This window comes from Squalius cephalus (assembly GCF_949319135.1).
Source record: "Squalius cephalus genome assembly, chromosome: 18".
In the NCBI taxonomy this organism is placed as follows: domain Eukaryota; kingdom Metazoa; phylum Chordata; class Actinopteri; order Cypriniformes; family Leuciscidae; genus Squalius; species Squalius cephalus.
Genome location: NC_137139.1, coordinates 21,101,386 through 21,117,086, shown reverse-complemented (window position 1 = coordinate 21,117,086; position 15,701 = coordinate 21,101,386). Strand labels below are relative to the sequence as shown.

At 36.7% G+C, this 15,701-nt stretch overlaps 2 protein-coding genes across 3 annotated transcripts; both read left to right on the top strand.

Moving 5' to 3' along the window:
• Positions 1-139: 139 nt before the first annotated feature.
• hspb7 (heat shock protein family, member 7 (cardiovascular)) lies at positions 140-3,270 on the top strand. The gene is made up of 3 exons (XM_079850312.1): positions 140-627; positions 2,137-2,270; positions 2,355-3,270. The coding sequence occupies exons 1-3, from the start codon at positions 456-458 to the stop codon at positions 2,532-2,534; spliced, it is 486 nt and encodes a 161-aa protein (XP_079706438.1). The 5' UTR covers positions 140-455; the 3' UTR covers positions 2,535-3,270.
• Positions 3,271-4,224: 954 nt separating this feature from the next.
• zbtb17 (zinc finger and BTB domain containing 17) lies at positions 4,225-13,885 on the top strand. Of its 2 annotated transcripts, none has more exons than XM_079850310.1 (15): positions 4,225-4,355; positions 5,268-5,516; positions 5,886-6,047; positions 6,146-6,481; positions 6,566-6,655; positions 6,739-6,992; positions 7,135-7,277; positions 7,406-7,706; positions 8,807-8,894; positions 8,989-9,105; positions 9,665-9,785; positions 9,873-10,003; positions 10,085-10,363; positions 10,505-10,594; positions 13,146-13,885. In XM_079850310.1, exons 2-15 carry the CDS (start codon positions 5,312-5,314, stop codon positions 13,478-13,480), a joined length of 2,652 nt encoding a protein of 883 aa, XP_079706436.1. In that variant the 5' UTR covers positions 4,225-4,355; positions 5,268-5,311; the 3' UTR covers positions 13,481-13,885. The 2 variants fall into 2 exon arrangements, with proteins under 2 accessions (XP_079706436.1, XP_079706435.1); XM_079850309.1 differs by having other exon boundaries at positions 4,226-4,355; positions 6,143-6,481.
• Positions 13,886-15,701: the final 1,816 nt, after the last annotated feature.

Below are 15,701 nucleotides of genomic sequence, written 5' to 3'. Positions count from 1 at the left end.
GAAAAATGGATGGAGAGCACACAGAACGGGAGAGAGGAAGAGAACGGCTATTTCAGGGAGCGAGTGTCTGGAATGCCAGCTGTTGACTCAACCCCCCCCCCCCCAATATCTCTCCCTTTCCTATCTTTGAGTCTTTGTCAGAGCCCCTTTCTCAACCTCAAGTCCTCATCACACAAAACTTTTCCGACCACAGAGCCCCTCTCCCTCGCATGATAATTATAGCACACTGTCATCCTACAATTAACACACACACACACATAGAAGAAGCTAGACCCACCATATAAAAGACAGCAAGACAGACAATAGCCACTCCAGGGAGACACAGCTAATACAAACAGGCTTGAGAGTGGATTCATACCATGCTTTAAAAAAGGGCAGGGACCAAAACTACCTGCGTATCAATACAAAGCCCTGACTGGATATCAATTTGAGGCAAAACAACCATCTAAACACTAATGAGTGCGACCAACTCCTCTGCCTACCGGTCGGAGCGCAGTTACCACCAGAAATCATCCTCCTCATCTTCATCCTCAACCTCAACAAACCCATACATGGAGAAGAGCCGGGGACTCTTTGCTGAGGACTTTGGATCTTTCATGTGTCCAAAGGATGCTTTGGGATTTCCAAGTGAGTTATTAAGGCTGGTTTCAGTTCTTTATGGATCTATACAGCCTAATGTATCTTTATCAGTTTTAACTCCTTAAACATTTTTGTTTTGGATGAGAATCAGTATTTACTGGATATAGTCACAATCTAATTATACTTTTAAAGACTGTACGTAAAAAGTGGGCACTGACTGTACAAATGTGTCAACTGCATGAGGCCTGAAAATGTATTTATGGTAGTATATGAATTTCAAGACTGCACGAGACTGACTTGACTTGAGATTTGACCGTTTGTCTGTGTGATATGTATGTGAAGGCAGATGTATTTAATAATCACAGTTGCATCTTGGTAACTGTAGAAGTATGTAAAAACAACAGACTGCTCACATGCTATACAAGGGCACATGGGGGGCAGAGAAAGGGTAAATTAAGGAATGTTTTGGGCCAGAGCCAGTGCTGTGACTTCACTGTTGGGGAATGACTCGAGGGCGATCTCTTGCTGAGCCTGATTTATGGATATGAAGTCTGAGATTCATCAAGGCAAATTTTCACACATCATTAGAAGGATATTAATGAACAGGAATGCCCATTTGTAACATAGTGGTGTTTGTGTAACATAACAGAGTATATTCATTACTGATTGCTGATTTAATTAACTCTGGTGGTATTCAACAAATTTTATGTTGTGAATTATTTTTTCATGTTTCATTTTTACTTCATCGGAATGGTACGAAACTTGATGGCTTATGTGGCACCTGCTATATAAACACAAAAAATGGACAATAATGACAATGGATAATGTCAAAATATATATACAAGTGGAAAAACTAATAAAAGTAATTATATCTGAAAAGACTTCAATAACTAGTTAGTGAAAATATATACATACAGGTGAATATTGTCCAGAATCATGGAATCCTCTAAAAAATAACCCCCAAAATATAAAAGAATACATATTGAAAAGAATATAGTATTAGTACATCCCTATCATTAAAAAAAGTTATGCTTATTTTCTTGACCCAGAAGTGAGGAATAACAGGGTTAATACTTTAGTATTGATAGTTTCAGTCACATTCAGAATGCATTTAAGTATAGCATGAGTTTGTCACTGAAAATAACAAAGAAAATAAATTAAATTTTGATTTGAGTTGACTTTATTTTTTAATCTTGGCTGTTTTAAGCTCCCAGTAAGAAAAAAAATTACAATGTAGGCTACAAAACAATCTGCCTAGCTACAAGACGAAAACTGCGACAATTCTACAGTAATAGACCTATTAATATATGATGTCAATTTTAACCACAGTCTATAATTGAGACGCAAGCTGACGCCATTTACGCTTGTATGTAAACATAAAAACCTGTTTACAAAAAACATGAAAGTAGTGCCGGAGGAGCGCAAGTCATAGACAACAGTGAATATTGGGAAATATCAGAACCCCTAATGGTGCTTCTGACCAATCAGAATCAAGTATTCCAGAACGCTTGTGTAATATATTTCAGATATCACATTCGATTTTTTGTTTTCCTTTAGACAGAACAGGGACAGTTGGAAACATCAAGACTCTGGGAGACACATACCAATTCACAGTGGATGTCCAAGACTTCTCACCTGAGGATGTGATAGTCACCACCTCAAACAATCAGATTGAAGTTCATGCTGAAAAGGTAAACAGATACAGGCCTCTGTATAATACAACTGAACTGTTCAGAATATCATTAATTCCCTTATGTGTGCATTTTGTTCAACAGCTTGCTACTGATGGGACAGTGTTGAACACTTTTACCCATAAATGCCAACTACCAGAGGATGTGGACCCCACCTCGGTCAAGTCATGTTTAGGGGCTGATGGGACTCTCACTATAAAAGCACAGAGAAACACTGCAAAACTAGAGCACGCACAGACGTTCCGCACAGAGATCAAAATTTAGATCTGTCCCCTCCTGCTGTATCTGTTTCCCTGTGATAAATGACCTTGAAAATATAGTTACTTAGTCCTGCTTTGTCATTCCTCCATGACCTTCTCTCATTTCTTCTCATTAGACTTGGATGGAATTTAAGCCTGTCATATGTATTCAAAACATTCAAGACAAATGCACTGCTTACTTCAATTCCCTGCCAACTGTATATCACCTTACAATATACGTACAGTGGGGTCCAAAAGTCAGAGACCACATTTAAAATCTGTGATTCAAAAGTTAAACTTAGAAAGAAAGAGAACATTTTAGGATTTTGAGAGTAGGAAAGAAAAATTATGTATATTTAAATGAATAGGAAGTGTTCCAGATTCTGCTCTATTCCTGTGTCACTAATCAAGTAAACAAATTTGTTACACTAATCATGTGACTCTTTGTACAGGTGGCTAGATGTTCTTGCTTTCATTAAAGCTCAAGATGTTTTATCAGTCATTCTCAAATTATGAAATAAAAAAGGACAAACCAAGTACTAAGATATTCTTGAAAAAAGATGTCTCTCACATTTTTGGAGCCCACTGTATGACAGACAATCAGAACAAATAATGCAACTCGTTCCCAAATGGTGAGAAACCTATTTATTGAGCTGATTGTTATTGTTATCAAAAGGTACATTTTCTAAATGTTAAATTGTTGTGTTGTGTGATTAAAACCACTTTAGAACAGAATAAAACCAGAACACCTTTGATGAATATTTTGAGCTTTGTGAGTCAGTGATTTGGTTCCTGTCCACTTCCATTAAAGTGGACATCATGAGCAAATGACAGGTACTGTGTCTCTGAGTACTTATTCTATAAATAGAGTCTGCTGTTATCATTCAGTCTTATCATCAACTATTTTTATGCTTTGTCATCCATCAACCTGTCACTTTGCTGAACCAGATACAAATGTAGGCAAATCAGTTGTACATAAGACAGATTATTATTTCGTTCAAAATTGGAAATTAAAACTAAAAAAGAAATTATCCTAAAATGATCTGATGGACTGGATTTTGCTGGTCTCCCAGCCGTCTTAATCTAGTCTTTGCTGGTTTAGCTGAAAGGTCAGCTGGTCTCCAAGCCTAACCAAATGAAAAATGCCCAAACCCCTTTAAAACTAGATTGGGAGAGCAGCTAAAACCAGAAAATCAGCTAGTTAAGGGAGTGTTTTCCAGCATTCAAAGTGTATATTAATTTTCTAAATTCTTGAGGAAATATGAACATTTACATGAGATTAAAAATGTAGCAACATACAGATGTAGCTACTAAAGTTCTTAAATGTGAATTGGGAACATAAAGCGTAATAAGCTTAAATTATAAGTAAAGCAGCTAAATAGCAGAAATAGGTCTGCCATTTTAAGCCTAAAGCTACATGGTAATGGTTCACTGATGGTTTGGTTAATGACTAAAATGTGCAATATAACTGTCCCCTTAGATTTGTATCAATTCAAAACATATTTTGATATGTAACCCGTGGTGGTGTTAAAACGCATTAATGATCCAATTAATAAACTAGCTGCTTTTTGCTTTATGGATATTTCCTTACTTTGGTCTTATAACTAGCTCACTGTATTTAATAATAGCTAAAGTTCGCCGTCATGTGGTCAAAACAGTTACAAGAAAAGTCCGCGCATGCGCTATGGTGTTTAACATCCAGCCATTCGCTCGGCCACTATCAATCGATCAGAGAGCGGAAGATGGCGGCGCGACGAGGCTGAGCAGTGAGATCGATCACCGAAACACTCGATTGGACGGGATCAGCTGAAGTCAGGGAAAGCTAGAAACTCGTCCATTATATAAGGTAAAGAACGTCAAACATGACCCGATCATCGAATTGTTTTAGGACTACTTTTCAGGCAAGTCTCTAACGAACGCGCAGCTAAAATAAGCAAAGAAGAGGCAGGATTATAGCCCGCCTCTGTCAGCGCCATCTTGATCCAGCAGGGCCAGGCACGCTGAATTAATCCCGGAGCTAAGAGAGACAGAGAGGACTCATAATCAATCCGCAACATCGTCACATTCTTGTTGGGTTATTGCGCAGTTACTCTCCAAATCACTAGACACAATTACTCGCTAAAGCCAGACATCCAGACATCATTGTGCTCGATTCGGCTGATAATGACAGTTTGAATTAGACTGCAGGACAAAATGTCCCGAGCTCGACCTCGAAATAACGTTTCAGTGTCGCACAGAAACACACGGACTGTTAATGATGTTTGTTTATTGAAGTACATAACGTCTTTAGTCTGTTTGGATGATTAATGTTTGGCAATATACACGCACTGAATCATAATGAAAATAAAGCACCATAGAGGGATGGTTTTGTACTGTGTATTAGATATTCCAAAGATATTCCATTAGATGTTCAGATATACAGTTGGATGAGGTGTAGATCATAGCACAAAAATAAATATTCAGTTTTAGTACTTTTTGTGAAAGTACTTGAAAAAAATACAATATTGAATTATGGCCATCACTAATCTCTGCATCATGCAGATAGTTGTTGATTCGTAAACTTTTACATATGGTCAAATTCACAGGGACTGGGACAGGGACGGAATATGAATGGCTTGGGACAAAGTTGATCAGACTAAGGACCTGGTTCACCTCAATTTGTTTACATCCTTACAACTGGGGCATTTAGTTTGTAAGCCTCAAATGCAAAAGCAGCAATAGTGCAATACATTTTTTTTTCTCCTTTTTTTATGTATAGGATACTGTGGCATAGTCTAAGTGCCATAGTCTGCTCCATCCGCTATGGACTTTCCTTGGCATAGTGGGAAAGTCCTAGGGCAACTTAATGAACAACGTCAGTTGGGTCTTCTTTGTGACTGCACTTTTGTGGTGGATGGAGTTGACTTCAAGGCCCATAAGGCTGTGCTGGCGGCATGTAGTGCTTACTTCCGCACACTCTTTTTGGACCAGAAAGATGTTGTTCATCTTGATATCAGCAATGCATCAGGTAGGCTTGCATTCTTACAGAGAACTTTTATTAAAGGGACTGTCCACCTAAAAAAATTAATTTGGTCATCAATTACTCACCCTCATGTTGTTTCAAATGCATTTCTTTCTTTCTGTGGAACGCAAAATAAAATATTTTGAAGAAAGTTGGGAAACAAACAATTGATCTCCATTGTATGGACAAAGAACTTTTTTTGTTCCACAAAAGAAAGCCATACCCTTTAAGGGTGAGTAATTATTTTTGGGTGAACTATCCCATTAATCTGGTCTTTTGTGGTTTGTCATATGTAATTCATTTTTAACATTTCTCTGCTTCTTTGGTTGTTTGTTGTTTTCTGCCTTTGTCTAATGAATTCAATATTGTATTCAGGTCTTGAGCAGGTCCTTGAGTTTATGTACACCGCAAAGCTGACTTTGAGCCCTCAGAACATAGAGGACGTTCTTGCTGTAGCTACTTTCCTTCAAATGCAGGAAATTGTCAATGCTTGTTCAGCTTTTCAGTCCTTGACTGTTCCTTCATCAACCAAGCCTGGTTAGTGCAGAGTTCAGATTATCACATGCTGTTAGTTTAAGAAGGTACTGAAGTTATAAATCTATAAACCCTTTCTCATTTGTGTTCATGTAAAGTAGTAGTAACTGAGGAACAGCCGAGATCTGTGAGGAATCCGAAGGATGCAAGTTCCCAGGAGGAGCAGGAGAGTCATTCAGTGACTCCGAATGTGGTTCCTGAAGTGAAGGAAACTCCCTCGCAGTCAGAAACAACAGAAACCCTGGAGGCTGCGAGTAACATGACTGAGAAACAAAGCACAAAGTCTCTGAGAGCTGTCAGCAAAGTTTGTAGGCCGTCTAAAACGAGGCTAAAAAAATCCATTGTCTTGGATAGCAAGACAGAAACAGAAGAAGAGAAAGCCACAAAAGAGATTCCACCATACCAAGATGACCCTTCTGACACAGACTACACTCCTAGTTAGTGTCCATTCTCTACTCGTAACGATTTTGTTAATGTTAACCATGTTTCAATACTTGTGTGACACTATACTGCTCCTACAGAACTCTCACAGAGGATGGCGGCTAAACGGTCATTTGTTAGTAGAAGGAGAAGCAAGTCGAAATATGCAACCGTTCACACGTCTACGCAAGGTAAATTCTACCGTCTATAACTGGTGTACATTCACCTTATATTTTTGTTTTGGTTTCATAACTGTTAACATTTTTGCTAAAAGTTGATGATGCAGAGGAAAGTGTGTCAAAAGCTGAGAGCATGGAGAATGTGGTACAAGAAGAAGATGGAGAGGATGAAGATGAAGGAGTGGAGGAGGATGAGGATGAGGAGCAGGAAGAAGAAGAAGAAGAAGAGGAGGAGGAGGAGATGGACACAGAGGATGGAGAAATGACTGGTTCGGAGGGGAAGCAGTCTGCTTCCGCAGCTGAGCGCAGTGAGTCCAGAGCATATGGCTCCGTCACACACAAATGTGAGGTGAGAGATTCTTCAATTTTGTAATCCTTATTGTCTTTGTCCTTTAGGTCTGTTAGTTATACAGTACCAGTCAAAATGATAGACTTTTCCACTGTCAGGTTTAATAGTTCTATTTTAATGATAGTTTTTCTGATTCTTGCAGGACTGTGGGAAGAAGTTTACACACACAGGCAACTTTAAACGTCACATGCGCATTCACACTGGTGAGAAGCCATTTAGTTGCAGAGACTGTGACAAAGCTTTCTCAGACCCAGCTGCCTGCAAAGCACATGAGAAAACACACAGGTGAGCACTATATTCAAACAGTCTAATGCTCTTCCTCTACAGTCTCATCTGACTTGTCAATTGAAATAAAGTAAACCACCATGTGCAGTTTTCCTCACACACGTTCTTAAACGTTTCTGTTTCTCCAGTCCTCTAAAACCATACTGCTGTTCCACTTGCGGAAAGAGTTATCGTCAAATCAGCCTGCTGAACCTACACAGGAAGCGTCACACAGATGAGGCGCGGTACAGCTGTGAGGACTGTGGGAAGCTCTTCACCACTTCTGGAAACCTGAAGCGGCATCAGTTGGTGCACAGTGGAGAAAAACCCTACCACTGTGACTACTGCGAACGGGCCTTTTCTGACCCCACCGCCAAGATGCGACATCTAGAGACCCACGACACTAACAAAGGTCACAAATGTCAACACTGCGACAAGAAATTCAACCAGGTGAGAGATCCACTTAAACTGGTGTTACATTTAACCACTATTGTCTTTATAAATGTAATTAGAAAAACCTTACAGTCTTATAAGGATGTGTATATTATAAATATTTACTGTACCGTTCAAATGTCCGGGGTCAGTCATTTTTGAGGGACTCAAAATTCATTCATTAAATTCAGCACGGTTTCCACAACAATCTTAAGCAGCAAAACTGTTTACAACATTGATGATAATATTAAGAAATGTTTCTTGAGCAGCAAATCAGCATATAAGAATGATTACTGAAGGATCATGTGACACTGAAGACTGGAGTAATGATGCGGAAAATTCAGCTTTACCATCACAGGAATAAATTACATTTAAAAAAAACAGCTATTTTAAATTATAATATTTCACAATATTACTGTTTTTATGATAAAACTTAACAATAAGGTCTCTTTTGTTAACATAAGTTAATGCATTAGTTAACACGAATTTACAGTGAGCAATATATTTTATAGCATTTATTAACCTTTTTTAATGTTAGTAAAAATTCATATTTATGTTATGCATTAACTAATGTTAACAGATACAACTTTTGATTTTAAAAACTGTTGAGAATGACAATAATGAGCAATAGTTCTACAATAAGTGCTGTAGAAGTATTGCTCATTGTTAGTTCATGTTTGTAGTTAACTACAATGTTAATGTTAACTTTTTACTAATGTTAACTACAAACTAGATCAAATTAAATAATAATAATAATTTATTTATATATATATACACACACACATATATATATATATATATATATATATATATATATATATATTGTTAGCATCACATCAGAATGTTATACTCTTTTGGTTTTTATATATTATATGTAGAAATAATCTTGTAATAATATTAGAAATAATTCTGTGAATATAAATGTAATATAATAAAAATATAATACAATATGTAGACAAAATGTATAGATTATAACATATTATTGAAATTATTTTATAGCCATTTCTACAACAGCTGAGGACACATAATTTTTTGTTATTGAGGCAGAATGCACAGTAAACTGATAACTGTGAACAAATAGATTTCATTTTATATATATTTTTTTTTTCTTTTTCTAGTTGGGGAACCTGAAAGCACATCTGAAGATCCACATTGCAGATGGGCCACTTAAGTGTAAGGAGTGTGGGAAACAGTTCACCACCTCAGGTGAGATTTACACATTGGGACAAGTTATGGCATTTTCACAGCAATATATCCATGCGCAAAGGAATTTTAATGTCCCTCCATGATCTGTTCACAGGCAACCTGAAGAGACACCTGCGTGTGCATAGTGGTGAAAAGCCTTTCGTCTGCATGCACTGCCAGAGAGCCTTTGCCGACCCTGGGGCCCTGCAGAGACATGTGCGCATCCACACAGGTATGAGCCATTTTTCATGTCCTCAGTCACAGTTGTCTATAAAGAGAGGACCCTTTTACAAAGTCTTGATTTTGTTTTGAATGTTCATGCTTGAATGTCAGTCTGTAACACTCTGTTTAGTTCTGGTCTCTATGAAGCCCTGTTTTCCAAAAAGTGCAGTGTGCTCTGATTGGTCGGCTGGATTAGTCTGTTGTGATTGGTCAACCCCTTCAAGCGTGTTTCGGAAATGTCACACCCCTTACCATAACGCATTAGATCTGGGTGGAAAAAACAGCATCTCTTGGAGATAGCGACAACACACTACTAACGCAACTCAACCAAATGAGGAATATTGTGACATGCACGTTCCCAGAAGAACACTCAAGACTACAATCGAGGTGTTTCTGGGAGTTCATAAACAGTGCTTACTGATATAGAGCAGACTTTGTGCTTTGTAACTTTGCAGGACTTTTTCATGCTCAAACAGCAACATTACACACTAAGGAAAGTTGAAAATGTAAAAAAGCATAATAGGTTCTCTTTAAAAGTTGATTTGAATGTCTCTGTCTTACTGTTTTAGGGGAAAAGCCCTGTCTGTGTCTGATTTGTGGAAAAGGCTTCACTCAGGCAAGTTCACTCATTGCTCATGTTCGCCAACACACTGGGGAGAAACCGTACGTGTGTGACCGCTGTGGAAAAAGGTATTTGAGACACTGCATAAATTATTTTGCATAGATTCACAATGGCACAACACTTTAAAAGTTCAATTTGACTATCATACCTCAAAGGTTTGTCCAGTCCAGCCAGCTGGCCAATCACATCCGTCATCATGATAATATTCGACCACACAAGTGCCACACCTGTAACAAAGCGTTTGTCAATGTGGGAGATCTCTCAAAGCATATCATCATTCACACAGGTAAGATGCAACATTTTTTATAATTGAGCCTTTTCTTGTGTAGTTCTCTCTTACGTGCTTCTAATGACTTCTTGGTTACAGGGGAGAAACCTTTCCTGTGCGATAAGTGTGGCCGAGGATTCAACCGTGTAGACAATCTGCGTTCCCATGTGAAGACGGTGCACCAGGGGAAGGCGGGCATGAAGAGACTGGTGGTGGCTGAGGAGGATGACGACGAGGAGGAGGAGAAGCTGCTGTCCGACTCTGGCCCGGGCTCAGAGCTCGACAGTAATGAAGTCAACATCGTCACGGTTACTACAGAAGACATAGTGACTTTGGCCACAGAGGCTCTGGCTGGCAGTGCCGTAGCACAGCTCACGGGTGAGAGAATATGACAGAGGAGTGTGATAAAACTGATTATTACACTGCGCCTTGTAGAAAGGGCATTTGCTAAATCTGTGTGTCACCATAATGGCACTTGGATGGTCTCCTAATTTTATTTGTTGTTCTTGACCCCTGTAGTGTTGCCAGTGGCAACCTCTGTGTCCGCAGATGAAACTGAAGCACTGAAAGCAGAGATCACAAAAGCAGTGGAGAAAGTCCAAGAAGCAGGTGTGTAATACATCATTTATAGTATATACTGTATATATTAGGGCTGTCAACTAATGAACTGCACATTTTTATTAATCGCACCTAACATTAAAATTTGTAAGATAGTTTTATATTGTAATACATAATTTCACATTGAAACTCCTAATTAATGTAGAAACAACATAAAGACGGTATTTTTTTTAAATGTGTAATGACATCTTTTTAGAAAGTGCAATGAATCACCGACACCAATACTGCTTCTGATGTCTCTATTAAATGGATTTTCCCTTTCAATTTCTGGGGTGGAAATGAGTAAAAGTTACTGTTTACAATGTTTTTTTTTTTAAGAAATTAGGTTATGTCACCAACATTTTGCATACCAGTGAAATTTCACAATTCTCGATTCCAATTTTTATACCACACACAAAAAAACGAATATAACGTTTTTTAAGGCAAGTAAACAATCAGTAATAAAGCAAGAACAAATACACAAATTACAAGTGATAGCACAAATTAATACAAAAGGACATAGATACAACTGAAATAAAGAGTGTTTTCAGGTACAGTACTCAGCAGCATTAACTCTGAAAGTTAACAAATTCAGCAATTACTCTTTACATAGACATATTAGGGTTCCTTGAATATATAATGTTCCAGCAAGTCAAAGAAGCATGTAAATATTAATCAGGAAAATAAGATTTTCCTATTAAAGTGATAAAATGTTGTGTTCCAAAAATGAGTATACCTCCCTGGAAGTTACAAAATAAAACTAAATACAAATTTACTGGAGCAGGTTAAAGGCGTTTTTTTTATCAACAAGTGAGTATGTTGAACCAAAACATTTAAATAAGAGTAATTTCTTGACAAAATAAAGTGTTATATAGCTTATTGAATCATTCTCAGACTTACTTCTTTGCGTACAAGAGGATTACCATTTAAGTGTGAAAATATAGCAAAAGTAACACAGAGACTCAAAAAGAATGGACTTGTGACCCTATGTCCCTGAAACAACCAGGCATTCACTTTAAACTTTAATTTCGTGATGAGGGATTTGTTTGTTAACCTCTTAAGTGTCACCGGCCCACCGGTGGGCCCAAAATCATTACATATTTAAAACAGTAATATCCTATAATAAACATAAACTAATCTTGACAAACTATATATCATTTGAAAGCTTACAAACTCTAGTTTTCATATTTGGTGAATGATTTCCAAAATAAATTAGAGAGGAGCTGTAATTTATCAATTTGCAACAAGAATATTTTCATATTTATAAGGCGTGTTCAGACCTTTATTTTGAAATAGCAATGAACATGAAAAATCATGAAAGAATGGATGAAACCTCAGTTTGTTTTCATGCCAAGAGTTCAAAAGATATCATCCATTCAATTATTTTAGAAAAAAAATATATTAATATGTTTTTAATAACACATATGGAAATGAAGGCGCCCTTATATGGGCAGTAATGGAGTCTGGTTGTCACCTAGTGAAAATGTTTGGTACTGCGCCCAAACAAAATCTCACTGAAAGCTCATTTTTTGAGATATCAACCTAAAATTTGAAACACAACTTATTCAGATTTTTGGCTTTGATTTTCTAGCAGTTTTAGAGTCGGCCAGGTTTTAAAAATATATATTTTATATAAAATATGAATAATTAAATTTTTTAAATTGTACATTTTCATAAACAAACTTATATAACTTTTTTTGTTTCACTTTCTTAATTTATTTCACTTCAACAAAAATCTGCCAAATGTCTTCTTTAAAACAAGACCAATTTTACGTCTATACTCCAAAGCATTCTTTAATTACAACCATTTAAAGTCGAAATGTGCATTTTCATGTATATTTTAAAAAAGGGGGGTGACACTTAAAGGGTTAAGAAAAGAGCAGGAGAAATGACAAGCAAGTGTCTCAGAGCTGGCAAAAGCTGTGAGAAGAGTGACTATTTCATCTCGCACAGTAATACGCTATGTGCAGAAGTGAAATGCATTGTTCTTGTCCACACAGGACACAAGAAACTCATTTAGTCTTTTCCAAGGTCCATATTAACAAAATATAGACTTCTGGTGGTAATCCATACTCTGGTCTCATGAGAGCAAATCAATCATTTGGGATCTAACAGCATCCAAAATGTATGACATTGCAAGGGGGAGGAGTGAGAAGTGCCTGGGCTCCATAGTGAACTTCTGTGGTAGTAAAGGTCTGAGTCCTGAACGAGTGGGAGAGTTGTACTTAATCAGTGGTGTCATGAATTCACACACCATTATGTGATACAAAATCTTGAAATGGAAGATTCTACCTTTTCCTTATTCCCTGTGTTTTTTGGGCAATTTTTTAACATGGCAATGACTCTATACATTTTCCCAAGGTAAAAAAAGTATTTCACCCAACCTTTACACACTGTTGGGCACCTGTGGGTGATTTTGTAAAGGCAGGTTGAGCAACACTCCCATTCAAACATCAGGGCACTCAGGCAGGTGTTCCTCCAGGAGTTACACGGATGTGAACATTTTTCATGAACTTGTACACCCAATGCAAAGCTGAAACAGTGTGCTGATCTATTCCTGCAGATCCCAACACCCAGATCTTGTATGCATGCGACTCATGTGGTGAGAAGTTCCTGGATGCCAGCTCTCTCGCCCAGCATGTGCGCATTCACACTGCCCAGGCCCTGGTCATGTTTCAGGCGGACTCTGACTTTTATCAGCAGTACGCTGGAGACGGCACATGGCAAACAACTGAGCAGGTCATCCAGGGAGGGGAGCTCTTGTTCCGGACACGGGAAGAGGAGAGTGAGGAAGGAGAAGTAGCTCTAGCCCAGCCTGAATCTCAAACTGAGGGGGCAGAGGTGGAGACCAGTTCACAGGCAGAGACAGAGGAGGGGGCTGAAAACCAAGGAGAGTGAGGAGTTTCTGACCTGATTCAACCCAAGGAGAGTTAAAAGGACAGAGAGATCCACATGGGGTTTTAGACTGTCACAAAGTGTAATATTTCTCACCAGAGGTATGGTTATTACTGATTAACACACTATAATTAAATTCACTCATATTTTAAAAATGCTAGGTAGATGTCATAATATCTCAAACCACAGCACTATGTGTGCAGAGCATATTAAAACTACATTGTATAGAGTTAAGTTTAAATAAAAAAGATGACAAGAAAAAAATTTAATTTAATATGAAGAAAACTTCATTTGTAATGCTGTCAAACCTTTTAATACTGTTGTCTCCCTGTATATGTCCTCTGCCAGCTCATGTATTCACGCTATTGTAGACTGTTTTACTGAGGCCAATTAAACAAATTGACTGTCCTATAAGTTTAATTTTTCAACAAATCAGCTACTGAACTTTTATTTGATTCATTTATTTGTGGTTTGTAGAGTTTACTCATTTTCCACTTGAGCATAGTACTGCTTGAACATTATCTTTTTTAAATGCATTGTGTTCTAGATAATGGACTATAAAAAAAATATTGTTCTTTAGATCAGTGAAATTAAGCTACTATTTTTTGAATATCACAGCTTTCATTGTGAGATTATATAAACTAGTATTAGTGATCAAGGTAATTTTGGTCCAATTCTGTTGGAGTTTATCGAACAGACAATTGGATATTGTATCACAATTAGATACAATATAAATTAAGCCTTATTTATAGTGCAAAACTTGGTGCAATAGTGCAATTTAATGGTTTGTTAATAAACCTTTTAAATAAATCTTTTGGTTGGTATTGAATAAATGTCTATACCATTGCCAGGAAAGCAAGGCTACTGGTTGTTTACCGTAATTTAATTTTCATGAAAATGGTTTATCAAATGCATTGAGACTTTGATTAGAGCTTTAAAAATCGAATCAGCTTTGAAACAACACTACTTGGACCACATTACAATGCAGGTATCAGAGGTATGGGTGCTTTGCTGTTTTAAAGTGTGGTTATTTTCAGTAAAAGGCTTCCAGTGGAAATGATTGCAGTTGTTTCATGTGTCATAGCTCATTGAGCTTTAGATATAACAATTAGGTAAAGGAACAGGAAAAACAAGTGTTGATTATTTTATTTTTTGGAGCTATTTGTCCCACTTTTTACTCCAGTGAGTATTTCTCAGGTTTTTATTTTCTGTATAGGAACATATTATCCCAGGGCTGAAGAAGGTGGGCGAAGTAGATTCAGATATAACTTGATTTAATAACATAAAGAAAACTCAGGTTGATATCATACCTTGATAATTTCTGCTAAAACAGCTTAAAACAGCATTTTAGTCTGGGACTCGCCTGTCTGTGTGTGAAACCGGTGGCACTATATATATGTGGTAAGCTGGTACAATAGAAATTGCAATACCACTTTATGTAAAACTTTACATTTACTTTTATGTAAAATTTATGAAAAGTAATTTAATTCATGAAACGCCACACAAATGTAAAATGTAACATTCTGAAACATATATCAAATAAAAGCCAAAGCCTATTAAAGGCTAATATATAAAAAGCCTTTAATATATATATATATATATATATATATATATATATATATATATATATATATATATATATATATATATATATATATATATATATATATATATATATATATATATATATATATATATATATAAGTATAATGGATCAAATAACCAACAGATATATAATTACTATATATAATATCTCCACATTTAGTTTTATTCATTTGAGTCATGCTGCCTTCACGTGCTATCGGAATTATTGTAAATACTAGTTTCCTACTTAAAAAAATGGACATGGACAATTCAACTCAAGTCAAAATTTAAATGCGATGATGAGCTCGTATTCACAACTTCAGAAGTGGGAAGTAGGACATTTTCGATAGCATGTGAAGTCAGCATTTATCTAGCACACACCGACGCCTGCCCACCGAAAAGCATTGTGTTGTACTGACCTCTGTTGGTCGTAAAATTTTAAAGAAAGATACTTTGTACATAAACAACACAACAATGCTATATTTCTTCAAATGTATCTATACGAATAATCAATTAACTCGCATTAATTTAAGTTAAATTAGTTAAACAAGTTAAATTAAATTAAATTAACAAATATGATTTGTTTGGAAATAAACGTGTACAAATAGTTGTTTCAACTGCATGTACATTTTAACAAATT

Coding starts and splice junctions, on each gene's coding strand:
- hspb7 (XM_079850312.1), top strand. CDS start 456: ATGAGTGCGACCAACTCCTCTGCCTACCGGTCGGAGCGCAGTTACCAC. Junction 628..2,136: donor GGATGCTTTGGGATTTCCAA/GTGAGTTATTAA, acceptor GTTTTCCTTTAG/ACAGAACAGGGACAGTTGGA. Junction 2,271..2,354: donor TTGAAGTTCATGCTGAAAAG/GTAAACAGATAC, acceptor TTTGTTCAACAG/CTTGCTACTGATGGGACAGT.
- zbtb17 (XM_079850309.1), top strand. CDS start 5,312: ATGGACTTTCCTTGGCATAGTGGGAAAGTCCTAGGGCAACTTAATGAA. Junction 5,517..5,885: donor TGATATCAGCAATGCATCAG/GTAGGCTTGCAT, acceptor TATTGTATTCAG/GTCTTGAGCAGGTCCTTGAG. Junction 7,278..7,405: donor GCACATGAGAAAACACACAG/GTGAGCACTATA, acceptor CTGTTTCTCCAG/TCCTCTAAAACCATACTGCT.